Source organism: Cibotium barometz, chromosome 41 (genome assembly GCF_041138505.1).
Source record: "Cibotium barometz isolate CiBa-2024 chromosome 41, ASM4113850v1, whole genome shotgun sequence".
NCBI classification, from domain to species: domain Eukaryota; kingdom Viridiplantae; phylum Streptophyta; class Polypodiopsida; order Cyatheales; family Cibotiaceae; genus Cibotium; species Cibotium barometz.
This window is the reverse complement of record NC_141086.1, coordinates 19,785,904-19,809,436: the sequence shown is the minus strand read 5'-3', so window position 1 is coordinate 19,809,436 and position 23,533 is coordinate 19,785,904. Positions and strand designations below refer to the sequence as shown.

Here is a 23,533-nt window from a genome sequence, read left to right as displayed (position 1 = left end):
CGGATGCTCTCTCCGAGGTGATTCCAGTATTCGCGGTGCTGGAGGGTCCATGGTTGCATCTTCATCGACTTATCTTCTTCCGACTCTTGCACACTATGAGCTGCAGAGGGGGTGTTAGAATTGTGCATCTCAGTGTTTTGGGGCTTTACTATTTATCTGGGATTTTACTAGATTTTTCTCCTATTTATTTGTCCAGGGCCAGTCAGTTAGCCCTAGAGACAATCGGCCAGTTTCCTCCTGCACTATATAAGGAGTTCCCCATTATTCACTCTTTCATCCACTTCCCTTGCACATAGTTCAACTCTCAGTTGCTGGCCATTGCCATTGTAAAGCTTTACTGCTGTTATAAAAGGTGATCTTGTCCAACTCTCTCAATCTCTTTTGCACTCTCTCATATGTTTATTGTTTATGCTTCTGCCTGTGCTATCTCCTTCAATTAAATTTTTGACAAGAAAGCAAGATGAAACTAGAAATGTTTGCTATCCTCACAATGCAAAAATCAGGATTTTTCATTCAATCAACAAGCTCACAGCATGAATCCTTGGAGGAAATAAATAGAGCTGATTCGTAGATTCTCTACTCTGTAAACAGTGAGAGCTTACATGGTAAAGTAGTTTCTGCAAACCAGACATGGTTGTCAATGCTTGGAAAAGCTTAAGAATCTCTGGAAATTAGAGATCGTTTATACTGTAGGAAGGTAAAAAGTGTACCCTGAATTTTCGAAGTTTGAAGAGAAAAGGTCATGGAAAGCTTTCTCAACTGTCATGGCAGTTGACGCAGAAAAGAGAAAGGTATACGATTTCTGCAATGTTTTTTTTTTCTCTTGGCGGTAAGCTTTGCATGGCCTTACACTCTTCTCTGTTATTTCCGCTGTTTGTACGCCCTTTTTTTCCCCACGAAGTGAACTTTCAATGGCCTTACATTTTCTCTGCGATTTCTCTACCGCTTTTTTCTGAGGCCGTGGAAAGCTTACCTTGGAAAAAAAAAGGATCAGTGCAAATATTGCAGAAATCGAAGAAAAGCGTGACCTAGAGAGGATATAGATAGTTTACCTCGAGGGAGGAAAAAAAAAAGCACTGCAAAAATTGCAGCTAGTGTAAGGACATGAAAAGCTTGCCTTATATTTTTTATTTTTTTTCAGTGCAGACATTGCAGAAATCTCAGAGAAATGTGACCTAGATCGAGATCAGAGAAAGCTTACCTCGGCCCAGCGAGCACTGAAGGCACTGCTAGCAAAGGTACCGGCGACAGATATCTGTTTCCTGGTGCGCGGGGTTGTGCTTTGAAGGGCAGCAGGAACAGCAGCCATGGTAGGTGAAGGTTTTTCAACAGGTTTGCTGTTGCGGATTCTGAAGTGAAATGCTGAAAGGCTTCTCTCAATGGTTGCGTTGGAGAATTAGCTACCTACAGTAAAAGTAGAAGAGTTGAAGCATGTAGGCTTTTGTAGGCCAAATCTATTCTATTAAGGATAGGCACTCTCTTTACCGTCTCTTCTTTTTATTTTTCTTTTTCTTTTTCTTTTTGGGATCAATAATAATTATATATATTAACTATAACTATTCAGAAACTGTAACACAACCAGGTCAGAGCTATAATATCCATATTTACGACTCTTTCTCAACTTCATTCAGAGTTTTACACAAAAATTCCCATCTCTCTTCTTCCATCAAAAAACAGAATTGTTCCCAAGATATCTGATACCCCAACAGGATGCTAGCCTCCATTATAGCTTCTGTAGTGCATCCACGAGGGGACTGTTTTTCCAACATTCCCCCTTTCTTGGACCAAATTTTAACAGTGGGTCTCGTTCCCACAGGGTTTTCTATAAAGGCAACAAATGTATGATCAACTTGTTTTTCTTTGCGGTACCACCTTAGAGTTTTTGGTCCAAACTTGGGGGCCTTTTCTTGCCTTCCCAACATCTCACCTGCCACATACAAACCAATGTTAGGGATTTATTCCTAGTATGCTTGAAGCTCACCAAGCTCTGGGGCAGAATTCAGATCATATTCCTTTGCAAATTCTGAATCAACATATCCAACTCAGAACATCTTATTTTATTCACATTGCACACAGACCAACACATGTATACACACTTATGCATCAAGTCTGACTCTTGTAAACCATTATATATAGCCTTCATAAATACAATTGCATTCCTGTAGACCAGATTTCCAACAAAATGCAAGCTCTGATAATATTAAAAACCAGACCAATATGTTGACCATTTACCCAAGATCTAGTCCTCCAGCATGTTTGCATACCCGAGCTCTTCTCTATCCATTTAGACATTTTGAACCAATTACCCCTAATTATTGGGTAATCCCAAAACACATGTTTACCATCTTCAAGTGATGACTTGCACCTAGTACAAATGCCACCAGATATATTTCCTTCCAACTGGAAGGGCTCCAATTTGCATTCCAAATTTTATTGCAATACAACACATTGGTATCCCCATTTCTCATTAGTGAGTATAAATCTCTGGTTTTGCCATCCTTAAGTTTGACACTATAAGCCAAGCCCAATCTTTAATCCAAACTGAGGTATCAGCAGTAGTAAAACATAACTCCCTTTGAAGCAAATCCAGTACCTAGACCATCAGATCTCTTTTCCTTCTAGCTAACTGAAATTCCAAAGATAGCTGATCCACATCTTTCCACCCTACCATATGACCTATCCCAACAGTCAACCAAATATGTCACGTAGGCTATAACGCATGTGACTGACGGCGGCAGACCGGATGGCCAAGGGCGTGGCCATTCGGGGTTCAGTGGGAGAGGACGCCCGTGCGGAGTCATGGGCGGCCAGGCTAGTGTGGACGGCAGGCCACACACTATATAGCCTAGGGAATGAGGGGCAATCCTCATTCTTCCTCTATGGCTGGGTGGTGAGCCAAAGGCCGTCCCCTCTTATGGTAACGCCCGTAGTGGTGTTACGATAATCTAACACTAGTATCAGAGCGTCCGTTCGATTGGGTCGTCAGGGTCAGTGCGTGACCGGGGGACCGGAGCCCACTCAATGGTTTTCAACCATTCAAAATCTCATCCTTATCTCCACAATGGACTGTGTGGAGGGAGGCGGCCAGAATTGAAAGGAAGAATTCTCTCTCTCTCTCTCTCTCTCTCTCTCTCTCTCTCTCTCTCTCTCTCTCTCTCTCTCTCTCTCTCTCTCTCTCTCTCTCTCTCTAGCACACACCAAAGCGAATCTGCAGGTAAGCATTTTTCGTTTTTCTTTTGGCGTTGAAGCTTGTCTGCAAAAACACATTTTCGATTGGGTGTAGAGAGAGGTCGCCTGGTGTAGAGCAAGTGGCTGTGTAGAGAAAGATGCTGCTGGAGCATTGCGTCGGGTGAGTGCGGCTAGAAAAAATAATGCGGCTGCCTGGTGCTGCCAGCGGCGGCCTCCCTAAACACGAAACTGCTGTTGCGCAGAAGGGGGGGGCGAAGCCCACCCCGACGTCGCCGAGGGGACTGAGGAGGACCTCTTAGAATATGATGACGACGATTATGACCTATTGGACCCTGCCGACGTCCTGACAGAGACGGAGCTCTCTAGTGGACTTTTTAAATATCTTAATGCCAAACTGAACAATATGGGTAAAGTCCAGGCTCACTTAGTCACGATGCTACAGAGCATCTCCACACGGTTAGATGCACTGACAGCCGCCTCGACTAGTACTCCGACTCCTCGTGAGTGATAGACGAACTCCTGCGGCACGGGTGAGCGTAGCCTCGCCAGTGGTTGTAGGAGTACAGGCCGATGCGCCTGCAGGGCCGTCCGTAGAGACAGCTTTGTCGTTATTAAAAGACTTATAAAGCCGCCTAGTTTTGGTGGCGAGAGGAGAAGGAGAGAAACAAAGACTCGGTCAATATGTTTCTAACGAAGTGGTCAGATTTGCACGCGCTGCGACAGCAGCCTAGCCGGATACAGCCCGTAGAGGCCTCTCATTAACCGGCAAAGCGTACAAGTGGTGGATGAGTTTGACAACTCGTCCTGCCACTTGGACGGAGTTTGAAACGATGTTTCGAAAAGAGTTTTTGCCTGTTAATGAGGCGGAGAGAAGCTGGGACTTATGGGACAAGTGCTCGATGGAGAACAAATCCCTGACTCAATACATCTCAGACTATAGGGAGATAGTACTCAAGCTAAATGGGATCGATGCATTCCACACATTGCGAGGCTTTAAAAGAGGCCTCAAAGATGATTACCTTGAGTACGTAGAGCCCTTACGGCCTAAAGACTTAGCACAGGCAATTAAGTACGCACAGATATTCGATGACATCAAGCGCCGTAGTGCGCGTGGTGGTTCGAGCAGGGCCGAGGGTAGTGAAAAGAGGAGGTTAGGTCTTAAAAGAAAAGGGTTCCGCAGTGATAAACAAGGGGATAGGACGGACCAGGAAGGATAGGGTGGTCATTGGTCTAAAAAACCGCGACCATCCAAGAAGAAAAGAGACATCGAAATCCAAAAGAAAGAGCAGTATATTAAAGCACGAAAGGAAAATCGCTACTTTAATTGCAATGATGTAGGACACACGAAGGCTGAGTGTCCAAAGCCTAAAGCTAGCACGAGTGGCAACGAGCCCAAAAAAGATGGTAAATCCTCGAGGCACTTGCATACAGTGCAGAGACTCCCTCTCAGTTCCGCAAAGTTCAAAGAGGTGACAGTGTGTCATTGTGATGAGCATCATGCTTGTTCAGTGACACCAGCGATGTGGCAGCCTACTGTAGGTCCGCATGACATGGTGCACATGTATGGCACCATAGGTGGCCGTAGAGTCACAGTTTTTATTGATGATGGAGCTAGCCACAACTTCTTGAATTACTCGTTAGTCAAGAAGTTGGGGTTGACTGAGACCCGGAGTGATCATGAGTATACTGTTGGCCTAGCCAACGGATATGACAAAACGGTATGGAATACCGTAGTATTGGGGGTCCCATTATCTATGCAGAACTACGAGGCTCCGCTTGACTTTCAAGTCATGCACTTAGCCAGAGCAGACGTATATCTAGGCAGGGAGTGGCTGTATGGCTTGGAGTCATTACCCTGCAGGGCGACCGTACTGTCCCCGCCACACCACTTATTTCCTCCATGGAGCTATGCGTAGCGGTCCGCAGAGACCAGATAGCAGAGGTATATGCTTGTTACCCTCTTTTAAATTCTGTTTCCGTAGATAAAACTGTAAATGATGTTTGCATAGACAAACAAGGAAAACAAAATAGCCTTGGACGAGACCCACTGTTTGAAAACCCTGCGATTCAAACAAGAAAAAATCCAAGGTGAAAGAGACATTAAAGAAAAAGTACGTAGATACTTTAATGAATTTACTAGAGGAATTTCAGGATGTTTTTCCTGATGATTTGTCAGATGGCTTACCACCATCTAGAGAAGTAGACCATGGCATCGAAGTTATGCCAGGATCAAAACCTATAAGCAAACCTGCTTATAGATTAAGCCACTCCGAGGCACAGGAGGTGGAAAAACAATTGACGGAATATTTGAACAAAGGCTTCATTCGGCCTAGTTCAAGTCCGTGGGCATCGCCTATTCTTCTGGTAAAGAAGAAAGACGGATCTATGCGGATGTGCATAGACTATAGGGCTCTTAATCAGATAACGATTAAGAACAAGTATCTGATGCCACGCATGGATGAGTTCTTTGATCAACTCTATGGATCGAGATACTTCACAAAAATAGACCTGAGATCAGGATATCATCAGGTTAGAATTAAACAAGAAGATGTTGCAAAGACAGCATTTAGGACCCGTTTCGGGCATTTTGAGTTTTTGGTTATGCCATTTGGGCTAACCAATGCTCCAGAGACGTTTATGACGCTGATGGACAGCATTTTATGTCCATATTTGGGAAAATTCTTAGTAGTTTTCCTAGATGATATTCTTGTGTACAATGACACAGAACGAACACACAGAGCATTTGCGTCTAGTGTTCAAGTTGTTGCGAAAGCACAAACTATTTGCAAAGAAAAGCAAATGTGAATTTTTTGAAACAGAAATTCACTACCTTGGCCATATTATATCCGCCGATGGTATGCGGATGGAGCTAGAAAAAGTAGAGGCTATTCTTAAACCGTTGTGACTGACCAGTTATACGGTCAAAAACTAAAAACATTAGTTGGGGGGAAGCCCAACAGAAGAGCTTTGATAAGCTCAAGGTGACCGTAGCAGCTGCACCTATTTTGACTATTGTCGATCCAAATGAGCCGTTTGTTTTGGAAATAGACGCTAGTAATGAGGCCATTGGGGCCGTACTTATGCAAAGGGGACGCCCAATTGCATTTGAGAGTAAAAAGTTAGATCGTGCACAGCGTAACTACTCGGCTTACGAGCGAGAGTTACTAGCGATAGTTCATGCACTGAAAAAGTGGAGACACTATTTATATGGTGCTACTTTTGAGGTCCGGACGGACCATGAAAGTCTGAAATGGTTTTCAAGTCAAAATGAACTGAAGGGTAGAAAAGCTCGGTGGGCGGAGATTCTACAGGAGTTTGACCTTCAGATACGTTACCAGAAAGGTACGTATAACGTGGTGGCAGATGCACTTAGTCGCATGCCACAGATTAATGAACTTAGTTTCACAGTCTTCAAGAATGATTTCTTGGAGTCACTACGTGGTTTATGTGAGCACGATCCATCTTTTACAGAGGTCTGGCACGCTGTGCGTGTACGCACTTCTTCACAGACGCGACCACCTCCCTCGTTTGGCACATATTGCTAGTTCGGAGAGACTGGCCGAAGGTGCAACGGGAAGGGAAGCGAGAGTTAGTCCGGAGAGACTAGCCGTGTCTTCTGGGTATAGTTTGGAGCCGGAGAGCTCTGACGTAGGCCCTTCATCACCTTTGACTGCCACGGCTTCAAAAGGGAGTGATAAACTTCGTCGGGGGGAGAAATATGCTAATTACTCTGACGACGGGTACTTACTCTACAAGGGTAGAGTATATGTACCAACTATTGGTGACTTTCGGGCCCAAATTCTTAAAGAAAGTCATGATAGTCCAAGTGCGGGTCATCCCGGGATTCAGAAGACCTATGCACTAATAAAAAGATAGTTTTATTGGCCTAGTTTGTTTAAGGACGTCCAGACTTATGTGTTGAAATGCAATAAGTGCCAGGTCAATAAACATGAACGTCTTAAGGTTGGAGGACTACTCCATCCGCTGGAGATTCCTCAAGGGAAATGGGAAAGCATTTCCATGGATTTCATTACCGGTTTACCTAAGATGAGTCGAGGGAATGACTCGGTGTGGGTGGTAGTGTGACAGGTTAACTAAAATGGCAAAGTTTATCGCCATGAAGAAAACTGTTAAAACACCAGAGTTGGCAAAACTCTTTATTGAACATCTCTACAAGCTATATGGCCTGCCCGCAGATATAGTGTCAGATAGAGATAGAAAGTTCAACAGTCATTTTGGGAGGGAAGTCTTCAAAAAGTTGGATACTACTTTGAGTATGAGTACAGCGGATCATCCGGAGTCTGATGGTCAAACTGAAAGAGTTAACCAAATTCTAGAGGATATGTTGCGTTCTTATGTTAGTAACAAGCAATCTAATTGGGAAGAGTACTTGCCCTTATTGGAGTTTACCTATAACAGCTCCAAACACTCAGCGACTGGATTTACACCATTCATGTTAATGTATGGATTCCAGCCGAGATCTCCGATGGCTGTAGGCCTAGAAAAGGAGAAGATTCAATCTGTCAAGGATTTCCTTGAAGATATGAATGATATGCTCAAAGCCGCACGTGAGAGCATTCGTAGCACTCAGGATCGCGCTAAAACTTATGCAGATAAAGGACGTAGAAAGGTGACCTTTGCAGAAGGTGACGTTGTATTCCTCAAGGTTCCTGCGCAGTCAGAAACCATGAAAACGGGAAAGTGTGATAAACTTTCTCCGAGATATTGTGGTCCTTTTAAAATCCTTAAGAAGATTGGGGACGTAGCATATAAACTTGAGTTACCGGAGAGTTCTCAAGTCCATCCTGTCTTCCATGTCAGTAAACTGAAGAAATCAGTTCACGGGTTAGAGAACGCAGTTTCTTTGGAGATTTTGGTGGACTTGATAGAGCCACCAAAGATACCACATGCACCTGAAAAGATTCTAGAGTATTGTGACAGACAAACCCGACATAAAGTGTACCAAGAGGTACTTGTTAAATGGACAGATAGGGATGAGGAGGTAGCTACCTGGGAACGCCATAGTACAATTTCCAAGCGGTTTCCCGAGTTTGTTTTCGAGGACGAAAACTCTTCTTAAGGGGGGGTAATGTCACGTAGGCTGTAACGCCTGTGATGACTGACGACAGACCGGATGGCCAAGGATGTGGCCATCCGGGGTTTAATGGGAGAGGACGCCCGTGCGGAGTCATGGGCGGCCAGGCTAGTGTGGACGGCAGGCCACACACTATATAGCGTGGGGATGAGGGGCAATCCTCATTCTTCCTCTATGGCTGGGTGGTGAGCCAGAGGCCGTCCCCTCTTGTGGTAACGCCCGTAGTGGTGTTACGATAATCTAACAAAATACCTAATGCCTTTGTTGTTGAGACTCTTTGCAGTAGAGATATCAAGTAGGGCCAAAGTGGGATTAAACTTATGAGTCCACCAGATACCCAAACTAAGCATAGAGTTGCCTGTTACTCGTTTTTCTGAGACTCCTTCACTACTTCTTTTCCTTTCTCTTCTTTCTTCTGGTTTTCTTGGAAAGTTTTATCTTTATCAATTCCTCCTACATTATCCTCTTTTACCTCCTCCCTATTGGTGACCAATTCAGGACAATCCTTGGCAATATGACCAAACGCACCACACCTGAAGCATGCACTAGGGAAAGCTCCAAATTTAAGACCTAATTCCAGAGTGCCCAATTGACCTAGGTCCACGTCAATTGATTTTGGGGTTTCAAGTTCCAAGTAATACACACAATGTTACCCTGCCTCCCTCCAACATCATCACTAGGGACATACAACACAGAACCTAGAGTTTGAGCTATATCTCGCAATGCAGGCCTGAGGCAGGGGGGAAGACCCGACCCCTTCTACCCCCACAGGACAAGCATTCTGCAGGCTTTTATTAACATCAAATAACAGATCAAAGGGAAAGACATACACCAAACGTTGCCCAAAGAATAGAGGCCCTTTAGCAAATAATTCAGAGACTGATTGGCCCTTAATAAAGAGAACATTGAAGAAACCTTTCCCCAAATAAAAATCTTAGAAACAGCACAATCACGCAGAATACTCTCCTGAAGCCATCTTCCTAATTCACCCTTAGACGAAGGCTTACCCAGACAAAAGATGAAGACATTGCACATCGAAAACATACCTATCTAGCTTCTAACGAAATCTTGATTGAGCTTCAAACATATCTTATTTTTCACGTGTGCACAGAGTCTCACATTCAACCAATTCGGCACGCATTTTCTCTTGGAGCACTCCACCTCAATGTCATCCCCTCGATGCTTCATCTCCTCCTCAGAACCCGGATCCCAATCCCCCCATCCATTCACTCCCTCTTTCTCACCTTGACACCAACCACTACTTGGCTCCGCCATGCAAGGCCCAAGTAGTTGACCACCCGTCGACGTACAAGAGTCATGCGATCGCTCGTGTAGAATTAATGTGACACTAACCCACTACTTCCTGCATGCGCTACATGTCACACCTCTTCTAAAACAATCTCCTCTCCTCTTTTAAAACCATCTCCTCTCCTCTTTTTCTGGCCACATTTGGCAGCACTATACAAAGGGGTAGACTATGCATGGGTGAGGACAATGCTGCAGCAACACGCGGATGCAAAACTAGTAGCAGTTACTCTAGTTGGCTCGAGGGCGGGTGCCTAGGTAGTCAACAACACATATAAAACCTTCTCTATGTTGCATCCACATCGCACGAGTGTTGTATTGTGCAATGTGGATAGAGCTATTAGCACCCAGGGTCTGAGTTTCATTCCCTCTTACTATAATTGTGAATATGAACGGTGTGCTTGGGAGTGGTGCTGCTGCAAGCGATGGATCAAAGCCATGTGTTAATACAAACACGATATGATAGCGTGTTAACAACAAAGCTAGTAGCTCTAGAAAGAACTTGACATCATTTTGAAAACCCTAGTATAAAGGCATGGCAAGACAAGTGCACCTCGATTGTTTTGAGCAAAACTCCCTCGTATGAAAAGAATGTAGTGACCACTTAGCACCATTTGGATTCTCTACAAAGCTTGGAAATAATACGTTTGTCATGAGCTAGCAACATGAAAAATAATATTTCAAACCTTGCTTTTCCATATCGTGCACGTGTGGTTGTTTGTATTATAAAAAAAAAGGACTATACACGAGGTATGGCGGACTTAAATAAATAATCATAGGGTAAATTACTTTCCTCATTTAAAAAATAGCACTTTCAATATACAAAGCGGAGCCAATGAAGATTTCACATAGCTATACCAAATAATATAGTGCTTTCACTTTAAATCCTTGGAAGGATTATTATGGCAGCCTAGCCTCTTCTGGAGTTTGCTTGAGATTTCTGCTAGACTGCTTGCTCATGTGCTGCTTCTACTACTAGGCCATCACTAGTAGCCACAACATGACCAAAATCATATTTTGGCTCTTTGTATTTGTATGGGCATCATTAACCCACAAGCATAGCTCATAATGGCCATCATGTGGCACGATGGCCTCCATATTGTTCCAACTTCACCTTCTTGCATAAGATCCACCATAAGCAATGCAGCTATGTTTGAGGTGTGGAAGGAGCCATGTATGGACATATTGGCGAGTCTCTAGGATTGCTTCATTGAGTTCATGGCCCAATATCTTGACTTGACTTGTGTTATTTTGGGGAAGAGGGGTATTATTTTCCAAAAAGAACCACGTTTATTTCTAAGAGGTCAGGCCTCTCCACGACCGAAGTTCTTGACATGTGATATATTGGGGAAGGGGGTATTATTTAACAGTGTTTATTTCTATTATGACCCTTACATATGGCAGCACGTGAGACACGTACACATTGTTACGTGGGATTTATACGCTAGTAATGCATGGGACATGCGGATGTTGCATGGGAAAACTAATGGCAGCATACTATTGCACATCATTGCTTATAATAATAAGTGTGAACAAGTAACGTTCATGGGTGACGGTTGTAGGCCAAAGACCCAGTGATGTGTAGCATGGGGGTACTAGCGGGGACACAAGGGGCGCGTGAGTATGGTGTGTGGCCGATAAGATACACACTGGACACCCGGGATCACTAGTATATATAATGGTTGGGTGGTTAAACATGGTATGCCAAAAGCTAGGTTTATTTTTGCTATTCTTGAGTTCATCTTCTTCTCTCTCATGTTTTTTTGCATGAGGCTAGATACACTGACCTTGGTTACGTTGCATGGAGGTCTTACATTTGGTATGAGAGCCTAGTCTTTGGTTATTGGCTATGGAGCTTTGTAGTAGAGTGGAGCTTTTCTGGAGCTTGCGCTGCAGTTGTCCGTCATTTCTTCCATACGTTCATCGAGTTCATTGCTGTCCCGACGTGCTCTAGTTCGTCATCGCTATTACTACCGGTATTGTTGGCTGTTGCACCACCGGGTTGGTGCTAGCCAAAAGCCACACCACAAGTCGCCCTCTCTCCAGCTCAACTCCTTCGCAGGCAACGTCGCCTATGTCATAGTGCTGGTCCCAACAAACAAATCGATGCCATCGTTTGTAGTGCAAAAAAAAAAAAAAAAGCCCGTGACTTTTTTATATATAAAGAAGGCTTATTATACCCCAAAAAAATTCAAAACCCTAAGGTATCTTTTTAAAGGTTTTCTTCGAGAAGGTTCATGTAGAGAGTTTTTCGGCCACAAATTTCTCTTTCCGGTGGACTATTTCTTGAAGTAATTGACCCAATCTTCGAAGCAAAAGCTCCACACGACCTCCGTCTTCATCGACTTTGACATTCATACGACGAGGGGGCTCACTTATCCCTACTCTTTGTATTTTCTATCCTTTTGGCGTTTCTTGAATATTCGTGATTGAAAATGGATTCCGATCACTCAGCCCCACAATCACCCAAATTTGTCCCACTTCCTCAACAAATGCATGATTTGTGGAAACAAATAAATTTATTTATAAATGATATTTGCACCTTGTAACACCTATAGTACCTCAATCGCGTCGACTTCAAATTCCCAACCCTTAGGTAATCGTGAGGGTACTCCAGAAAAGGGATCAAAGCAAAAACTGGCATTAAAGGATTTGAAACCACTAAAGTAAACTGGCACTTTACCTTCTCATATGACAGATGCAGTAGATCAGTGGCTTTCTAAGTGGGAGCAATGCGTTTCTTTATGTGATATCACAGATGGGCACATTAGAATCCAACATGCTACATATAATTTATAGGATGTGGCCCATCTCGTTGTGATGGAGAAAAATTCAAAAGGACAAGGCAATCCTGAATACTTGGGAGGAGTTTAAAGACATGTTTACTGTGAATTTTGTGCCCCCTCTAGATGAGAAGAGTAGAGCACTTAATACTTTTGTGTTTTACTATGAATTGTTAGAGTAATGTGGTGTGAGCAAGATTTTGGTTGACTTGGGACTTGGTTATGCAGTACAAGCGAGTTCAATATCACAATAGACAATATTAAGCAGAAGGCTTAGGTAGTGAGTGAGACTAGTCCTTGGCAAGTATACTTCCCATAGAAAACCTGGAATCCCTCTTCATCTTCCTCTCTTTCTCCTCTTAGTAGCTATGAGTCAGTTGAGACCGACGGAATCATCTAAAGCTAATAACTAAAAATTTGGTTATTAGGTGGATTTCTGTTAGTGTCCTCCTTTTGTTTTAGATAGGCATTGGCATTATCCAGGTGGCTTTTCAAAGTGTTAACCTTTTGTGTTTCTGCAGAAAGCAAGGCCTATTGTTGGGTATGAGAATGCATAATCTAGTCGTGCTGCTAAGCCTGCTCTAACAATTCTTTCGAGCCCTGAATGTGTTTATTTTCTCTTTTTAGCGGGACAATGGTTGGGCCTCCTAAAGCCGTGCTTCATATTCTTCTATTATGGAGGTGTGGGCCTCTTGAAGCCATGCTTCATAATGTTCTATTCTAGAGGTGTGGCCTTGTAGCAACTTAAGGGTGCTCAAGATGATCAATGATTTTACATAGGCCTTTGCTACCTTTGGATGTGAAGTGGAGGGGATTGCCTCCTATGTGAAGACATGTTTTGCCTCTTTGAAAGAATTTTGAATTGGTTAGACCATTGACGTGGGATCAAAATTTGTCCCCTTATTTGGTGTCTTCTTGGTACTCCTCTTTGGCCACTTGTATAGTATCTACGGGCTGCAATGGAATTTCATGTTCTTTGGTGTCCTCCCCCTTCTTATCTGTCTTTGCCTCTTCCATGTTAGTATCTATCTCTGAATGTGATTGTTCCATCGTTTAGCCCTACTCATTGACATGACAACTATATATATATATATATATATATATATTGGCCTTTTTAAATCTTTCATGCCTTCATGTTCTCCTTGGCCTCTTGTACAACATGTTCTTTTGTGTCCTCCCCCTTCTTATCCTTCTTTTCCTCTTCCACGTTAGTATCTTTCTTTGAGCCTGATTGTTCCATCATTTGATCCTGCTCATTGACAACAATAAATAACTTTCTTCTTCTTTTATTTGGCCTTTCTAAATCTTGCATGCCTTTGTGTTCTCTTTTCTAACTAGGTTTTTGTTCACCTGTGGGGGTTTGTTGGGGCTTTAGTTAAGCCAGTTGGGCTTAGCAATGGTGGGGGAAACTTATTTGTGTGGCTAGCATGCCTTGATATATAATTTGGGTGAGTAGAGGTACAATCCCTAGATATAGCTCCTTGGGATTCTTTTGCTTATTGCAAGTCCTCATACTACCTCATAAATGGATGAGCCTTGTAAAGTTCTCCTTTTCTTGCTAGGGGTTCTGGCACTTTAAGGCTTTGTTGAATGAGGTCTTGTATGGTTGTATAATGTAGGTATGCATAATAGAGTCTACAAGGTATCACCAACTACAGCATGATAATTTCACTTCAATAGGGTTTTTGTTGAGTGGTTGTGAAGCACTCACTTTTCTCAGCTGGAGTGTTGATTTTCTTATCCCATTTTTGGCCACTATGGGTAGATTCCGGATTAGATTTGGGGTGATTTCAATAATGTGTTTCTCTATCTCTTTCTAAAATGATCTAATGGCTACACACATTTAGTCTTTTGGTTTAAGTGGCAATGGCATCACAACATCTTTTGAGGTCCATGCCTCATGGTTGTAGCTCCAAGATAGGCAGCATCCCTATCTTGTCCAAGGCTTGCCTTGCCTACTGGTTTTTAAGTGCGTGTTGGCACATAGTAGACATAATCGAGCTGGGTGAGGGGATTCTAGAAGTGGAATCTAAGGATACTACCCCCACCACTTGCAAGCTCTCTTTGTCTATATAGCTTTCCTTTGCCTTATTGAGGTCCATAATGGCGTATGGTTCTACCTTGGTCTCTTGGACCTTATTTTTCCCTTTGAGGTGTGGGTTGGATCCCAAGGACATAGTGGCAATGGATAAATTGATGCCTCAAGGTGTCTTGCAACCTTTAATTAATGTAATATATCACCTGCAAAGCAATTTGTGTATTGTCTACCCAAGCATGCACCTTGCAACTTCATGCACTTACTAACTCCTGCAGATTTAGTGCATGAGTGATGTGACATGTCGTAAGTGCTTTGGAGAGGCCAATGAATAAAAGAGTGTCTAATGCATGCGTAAGTTAGGTGTGGCACCTAAATGTTTTTGAAAATAATATCCTAATTAAGCATGTGGGGTAAGAGTATGATGAGTAGAGGGTCTAGGGTTTTTGATGGTGTTGAGGTTCATAAAATTTATTTCCACTGATCCTTTGCATATCTTAAGGATTTAACTTTATCGCTCCTCCTATCTCATTTGGACTTAATCCTTATACCTTACCACATCCCACATATACGACTCAATTGTACCTTTATACTTGACTATGCACAAGCAACTCAATTTTGAAAATTGGAATTATGTGCGAATATACTAGTGATGAGACTCCCTAAGAAATTATGCATGGGATCATTTTGGTCATTTGTAACATGACTCTTGACTCTTATGCCTTAGGATTGTTTTGGCCCATTGGTCATGACTTGACTTTTGAATACTTATGCCATTGGTCCATTTTGGTCTTCAACGACTTGACTTAGAGTCAGATGCTTATCTAGGGGCCTTTCCTTGTTGCTACTATCTTTCAAACAACAACATCTTTAGCTTTGTTAATTGAGTTAAGGGTGTCTGTATCATTTTGAGACAAGATTTTCCTCTTCCTAGTTTAGGAACGAGGCTTTGATGGTCTTTGGCCTTCGCGTTCTGAAAGATTGTGCTCATTAAAGGTTTCGACAGGTAGGGATGTTGGGATTTTGTGTAAGGCTGAAGAAGAGGGTAGTTCTTGGATTTTCTTATGGAGCTGTTCTTCCACAGTTGTGTGCTCAATCTTACCTTTTCCTTTATCTTGCTTTTTAGGTGTCCATACCTACTTTGGTGTAACTTGTTAATGCATGGTCCTTGAGCATGATGGTGGTTTTGTTAATCTTTCTTTTTTCTCACTCTAGGAGGGTTGCATCTTTGTTGGATTGAACACCTAGGTTTGGCTCCTTCCTTGGTAGTATCTCTTGGCTATTTAGTGACCTTTGTGTGATCACCCATCCCTGTGTGGTTGGATCACTTCTTGGCTTCGAAATTCACACCATCTTGTCATCAACTTTTGTTGACATTTTAGGATACTTTCCTTTGGAATCCATACCTATTTTGGCTTTTGGTTCTTGAGATTCAGCTGTTTGGCAGGCATGATAGTTGGTTTCCTTGGTGTCTTTTGATACACCCACACTTGCTTCATCTGGTTCCTTGGGACTTTTCAAGAGACTGAGGTAGTCAAATTGGAGGCATTAGTTGTTGGCCTTTGGTTTCTTGTGCAGTGTCTCCTTGGTTTTTGACGAAGCTTTTCCTCTTTTGGTTGGAATTTTGTCTTCTTGGCTTCTAGTGTTATGGGGGGTCAAGGAGAGGGATGGTTTGAGAAGGCCTTGAGTTTATGGATTATTGCACTTATCGGCTCGATGGGACTTCATTTTAATAACATTTAATAACTTTTGGATATCTATAGAGGTCTATCTTGGCTCTCCTTTTACAAGAAGAACACTTATAGTTCATTGTGCAAGCTTGATTGTGGTTGTCCTCATTGTCAAATCTATGTTGTAGTCATGTTTGGCTATCCATCTTCTGAGGATTGTCTCTTTTGACATTGTACCTATAGTCATAACATAGAAACTACCTTCCTCGAGGTAAGAATTGATATGAAACTTAAGCTTTATCATCCCTTTTCATTCAATATATAGGCCTAAGTCAATTTGTACAAGTGTTTGAGTAGGGTCAAGGGTGGGTTTTCCTAAAGAGACCCAAGTCTCATATGACATTTTCTTCTTGCTCCTATATGTGATAATGCTTGTTTGGCTTGTTTGTGTGTTTATAGGGAAGTATAGGCAAAGCCTTGTTGGTTTGACCTCTTCCTCTTTGTGATCGTTATGCATTTTAGCTATGTGGATAGGTATAATACCTTCCTTTGCTTTTCTTTTTCAATTAGGCTTTAGCTTCCCATTGGGCTCATCTCATCTCAACTTCCTATTTTCTCCTTTCTTTAGCCTTGTAAATGGCTTTAAGTTGTTCATAGGATAGTATCCTTTAATAGTACTTTCTAAGTTTACTCCTGTTGAGGAATCCTTCCATTTGGACTCCATTAAGGATCTCTAGGCATGTCATCTCTGTAAACAATGTGCATAGGACCCTATTAGTGCTGCTCTTAGTCTATATGTTTGTGAGGCAGCTGTTTATAAACCGAGTGACCCCAAAAATTGAGAAAAACCCATATTGGAATTTCACTTCTTAGAGCTAGCAAGACTATTGTTTAGCCTTATGAATATTGAGATTTTTTATCCACTTCATTGCCCTTAGTATTATCTTATTAGCATTAGAGGCATCATGCATGCTCAAGGATTAATAGAATTGCTTATAACATATATTATTACATATTGAAACCTCATTGGCATGCTTGGGATCATCACAAATATTCACAATTCTCTAACAAATTAGGACTAAAATTCACTATGAGCTATTGTAACACCACCATAGGCATAGTATAAATGAAAATGTTTGTTTTTAAAATTATACAACTCATGAGATCAATAAGTAGTTGTAATCACATCTAATCATCTTCACACTCATCACCTATAAACCCGCTCTTTTTTTAATAGTGGTTTCCCTTCCAATGCAATACATCTCCTATCCATTGCCATTTCTTCAGCCATGGATTCTACATGGATTGGCAGGAGGTAGCTACATGAAAACATGAAGGTGATAATTAAATGAGTGTTCATTCCTTGCACCATCACAAACGATTCTAAAATTCAAGCCATACTCCAAGAAACTAAATAACATACAAAATGTGTAGCCCCCAATGTAAGCACCAATACAAAAGTTAAGTAACTAAATGACATACAAAATGTGTAGCCACCAATGTAAGCACCACTACAAAAGTTAAGTAACTAAATGACATACAAAATGTGTAGTCCCTAATGGCACTACTGATACTCAAAATGTAAACAAACACACAAACTAAAATAGAATATGTTTGTCCAAAAAAGTGAGTGTAGTGAAGATGTATCTCACTAGTCAAAAGGGCTCATAATTGGCCTCTTCTCATAGTCTTCATCCCCCTCATTCACTTGCGTATCCTCCACTCTTGCCCTCTTGCTAGTTATAGCTTGCACAAGAGGGATAACTAAGGTATCCACTATAGGGGCATCCGAGTTGAAGGTGAACAAAGGCCTAACAAGCTCTCATGATGAGGGGAGCTATCCTACACCCCATCTCTACCATAAGACCATTTGCCACACATAATAACTCCATGATGTAGGAAACAAAACTAGTAGAGCACACCAAGCCACCATGAACAGGCTATGATGATGATGGTGTAGGAGTCCTATGGACATCTAGTATATAACGTGTCTAGATATCCTCTAATGGGATGATCTAATGCATGTCAAATAGATGCTGACTATTTGCAATAAACATGGAGGGCCTTCCTTTTTTCAATGCTTCACAAATAATAATGTGAAGCACACAACTGCATGTAGTGATCATGACAGTGTCTTAGGGTCCCATGCATTCATAATAAATAGGTCATTTGCTTCAATATACTATCTACAATACATTGCTTTAATCACACAAAATGCATTTCAAACAAATCTTTGTTTATTGGTTAGGATCCTCACCGTCAATAGCACTCTGATCTAATGCATGTGGCATGTTCATAAGGGAACTTATCATGAGAATGATAACTTGCCTAGCCACCTCAAGGTCCTGCCACTCTAATGTAGCGCTCCACCCAAGTAAGGCAAGGACCTTCAAGACAATACCACACAATTTATGATTGGCACGCATCAGCATTTTCAAACTTAGCAAAAAATATAATGCATGTATGATGCTCACCAAATATAGGACATAAAAGAACCAACCACCCACTATCTGTTAGGCTTATTGACTGTTATTGGGCGTTAGCAGTCATGCAATGTTTTACATGCTCCTCGCTCAATCTATTCCATAGTGGAATGCCTTCTCTAGTCTGCATGCACTCACCACTCGAGAAGTCTAGCATAATAAAGTCTACTGCCCATTTCACCTTTCTTCCCATCTTTATGTATTCATTTTGCAGGAGGCACAATAGACAAGAAGAACTCATGTATCTTAGCATAGACATTGTTCTTCTTGCCCATAAGGAAATCACACCCCATCTCAATATAGTCCCCCACCACACAACCATATATAGTGGGAGATCCATGAACCAACGAGATGCAACATTTGGAGATGGTGGATAGCAATAAACATAATGGACCTCAACCTTTGCTAAGGCTATAGTGTCTGCACAAACCAATGCAAAATGGGAATCACATAAAAAAACCTTAGCTATACAATAAATAAAATCTAAATTCAATGCTACCAATACGCACTTCGGTTGAAAGTACATACCGTCTCCTTTCCCATGGATCTGTTGATTGTTTTAGGTTATCCCAAACTATATGAAATAAATGGTCATATGTTGTGGTAATGTGGTGTGAACATAGTTAGTGCTTCCACACGACGAGAGTAATCTTTGACCAAGGGGGTGGATAGCCTGAGGCACGATGATCAAGCTTTTCAAATAGAGTTTTCTTAAAAGGGTCTATAATTGGCAACCCACCCATCGACACTAAAGGGGACCCTCTTTATAAGGAAGCATTTGTATGGTCAGAAAGGGGTTTCTCTTGTCATAATCTTAGGGTAGTAGATATTCCCATAAGTGTATGTGTACACTCTACATCCTTCTTTATTTGCGAATCTCCGAACCTTAAGGTTTAAAGGTTCCACTACATCCTTCTCTGTTTGTGAATCTCTAGATCTTAGGCCTCAAAGGTTCAACTACATTTTCTTGGTTTTCCCATTTGGGTTGCACAATCTCATAGATCTGATCATGGCCCATCAACATATTCCACTTCATGTGTGATTGGATCGATCATCTTTCCCTGATCACAAGTGCATACGATCGACCTTCTCACAAAGATATCCCCTCGTTGTCAAGAATGTTTACGAGATGTAATTTTGGTTCTTCCAAGGTAAGGTCGAGGGGAATAGGAGTGTGGCTTCGCGTTCCACCTGACGGAGGTTTAGGTTGTTGTTTCTTCCCTTCATGCACCTATGTTTCTTTTATTTTTTATTTTTTATTTTTAATGCTTTTTTAGTGTTTTTGTGTGAGTTTTAGCTCATTGTGCATGAATTGACTAATCTAAGTGTATATATAAGTGTGTTTCCTTCGAGGTAGGGTTTTATGCCATCATCAAGAATCATAGCTTTTCAATCGTTAGGGAAAATTTAGACTCAAATTGGGCCCTTTAAGGATTTCTACACATTCTCTCTCTACAAAAAATGGGCTCATGGTGAATTCTTTACAAATCAACTAAGAAGTATCCCTCAAGCCAAAGGAAAGCTCACAAAACTCCATGTAAGCTAAAAATTCTACTTTTTAATTTCTAATCTATGGTTTTCTAATTTCTTTCCTTTTTTAGTTGATTAAAGTGAATCTTGATATTATGCCTTGATGAAAAGGCCACCCCCTTCTCTTCCTTAAGAATTCAGCCTTTCTTTATCCTAAAATGAGTAACAAATAAATTGATTTAAACTTTTCTTATTGTTTACTCTTTAGAAAGTGAAAATTGAGTAGATTAGAGTACTTTACTTCAAATTGGGATTAATTTTAACTTGATATTAGAATGTAAAAATTGAGAAATGGTCAACCATACAAAGGAGGTTATGGCAAAATTTTCTTAAATTTTGTGAAAAATAAAGTTTATCTTTATGTTATTCTAAAAGAGTAATTCCCACCGTTTGTTTATTCTAAAAGAAATATTTTTATTTACTCCATGTACATATTCACCTATGAATATGCATGGATATCATTGATATTAATTATTGAAATTAATTTCTATGCATGGAAAGATGCATAATAGAAATTTTTTTATTATAAAAGTGTTATTTTCATTGAATTCAATTTCTATGCATATAAATATATATATATGTATATATATATATATATACATATATATATATGTATATATATGTATGTATATATATATATATATATATATATATATATATATATATATATATACATATATATGTATGTATATACATATATACATATACATATATGTATATATATATATATATATATATATATATATATATATATATACATATATATGTATGTATATACATATATACATATACATATATGTATATATATATATATATTTATATACATATATATGTATGTGTATATATATATATATACATATACATATATGTATATATATACATATATGTATATGTATATATGTATATACATACATATATATGTATATATATATATATATATATATATATGTATGTATACATACATATATATATGTATGTACATACATATATATATATACATACATATATATGTGTGTGTGTATATATATATATATATACACACACACACACACACACACACACACACACACACACATATATGTATATATATATACATACTATACAGTTTCCACGTGCCGTAGTTGATGGACACCAAGGTTCTTTATCATTTGGTGAACCACCTTCTAGTGGGTTGAGCTTAGAGTGGAGTAGCATCATTATCAACATCAAGAAAAAAGAAAAAATGATTTAGCAAGGGTGGTTGGTCTAATTTCATGTAGGTTCTCCTTTTAAGAAAGATTTAAACACACACACACACACACACACACACACATGTATGTATATTATATATTATAGTATATAGACACACACACACACACACGTGTGTGTGTGTGTGTGTGTATACATATATATATATATATGTGTGTGTGTGTGTGTGTGTGTGTGTGTGTATGTATACACATATATATATTATAGTATGTATATATATATACACATATACATATATAGAGGATGAAGCGGCATTGCAAGCATGCCCTAGAAAGGCTACACGATTAAGAAAAGTGATCACAGCTACTGCGCATATTGTAAGTTTAATTTGAGTATTTGAAGAGCTACAATATATATCCCCATATATATATGTGTATGTGTATAACACACACACACACACACACACACACACACACACACACACACATATACATACTATAATATACAATATACATACACACACACACACACACACATATATATGTATGTATATTGTATATATACATATACACACATATACACACACACACACATGTATGTATTTGTATATTATAGTATGTATATATATATATATGTGTGTGTGTGTGTGTGTGTGTGTATATGTATACACATATATATATTATAGTTTGTATATATATACACATATACACATATATATGTGTATATGTGTATATATATACATACTATAATATATATATGTGTACACACACACACACACACACACACACACACACACACACACACATATGTGTGTGTGTATACATGCATATATATATATGTGTATATGTGTATATATATACATACTATAATATACAAATACATACATGTGTGTGTGTGTATATGTGTGTATATGTATATATACAATATACATACATATATATGTGTGTGTGTGTGTGTATGTATGTATATTGTATATTATAGTATGTATATGTGTGTGTGTGTGTGTGTGTGTTATACACATACACATATATATATGGGGATATATATTGTAGCTCTTCAAATACTCAAATTAAACTTACAATATGCGTAGTAGCTGTGATCACTTTTCTTAATCGTGTAGCCTTTCTAGGGCATGCTTGCAATGCCGCTTCATCCTCTATAACAAGGAAAATAATATTTAGCCCAAGGACTAGTCTTAAGCTTTTACCAAGGGGATTCGTGGCTTTGTAGGTGAGTTGGTAAGTATTTGAACTCTTGAGTGGGGGTCTCAAGTTCAATTCCCACACTTGTCGCAGTTGATGGACACCAAGGTTCTCTGTCACCGGGTGAACCACCTCCCAGTGGGTTGATCTTGCAGTGGAGTAGCATCATTATCAATTGATTGGCACGATCTCTATCAAGAAAAAAAAGATTGAGTTATTTTAATTAGGCAAAAATGTTGAGGCCTAATTAAAACCTAGTTATAGCCTCATATAGGTTGTAATTAAACTCTACGTTTTAGGTTTTAATAAACCTCAATGTTTTTTCTTTCCACACAAGGCTATGAGGCGACAGCGCAGGAGAGGGCAAGGGAGAGGGTGCTCTCCATGCACGTCTGTGAGGCAACATCGTAGGAGAGGGTGGCAGATGCAAGGAGAGTGCAGCAGATGCAAGGCAGGCTCTCTCTCTCACACACAATATTGCACTCTCTCTCTCTCTCTCTCTCTCTCTCAATGAAGAGAGATCTATGCCTTAAGAAATACTTCCCTTTCAAGTTTAGCATTAGTCCCAAGAACAAGGTAGAGTGCACGACTCTCTCCTCACTCTCAGTATTATCTAGGCTTGTCTAATTTTTTGGCTCAAGTTTTTTGCTGCCATGTCCTTAGCTACAAGCTATCAAATGTCCAAGATCTTTCAATTCAAACATTAGCATCTATACATTTGAAGAATTGTTTTCATTGGCTTCTTCGTGGAGAGAACCATGCCACCATGAAATCAGCTAATTTTTTCCTTACTTTTTGTACTAGAAGCTTTCATTGTAGTATAGAAATATGGTAATAAAAACCATGCAACTTTAATGAAAGAGTTGCGGAAGGGCAGAACTCGTGTCTGCCACCAATAGAGCTATAAGTAGTATTGGTCCTTTCCCATATCTTGCCTTGCATTGGTGCATGCACAAGAGGAGCAGGCCCTAGGGTGAAGATGATGCACATAATATTCTACTGGGGCATACAGGTTCGATTCACATAGGTTTTTCTAAATCAATTAGAGACAAA

The 23,533-nt window shown here is 40.3% G+C and overlaps 1 protein-coding gene across 1 annotated transcript in view; it reads right to left on the bottom strand.

Annotated features, from left to right (window-relative positions):
- Positions 1-1,422, bottom strand: part of LOC147614748 (mitochondrial uncoupling protein 1-like) — a 39,745-nt gene extending 38,323 nt beyond the window's left edge. The window contains exon 1 of the mRNA XM_086780087.1: positions 1,202-1,422. Coding sequence (XP_086636213.1) covers positions 1,202-1,309 — 108 coding nt within the window. The 5' untranslated portion in view covers positions 1,310-1,422. The remainder of the gene's footprint in view (positions 1-1,201) is intronic.
- Positions 1,423-23,533: the final 22,111 nt, after the last annotated feature.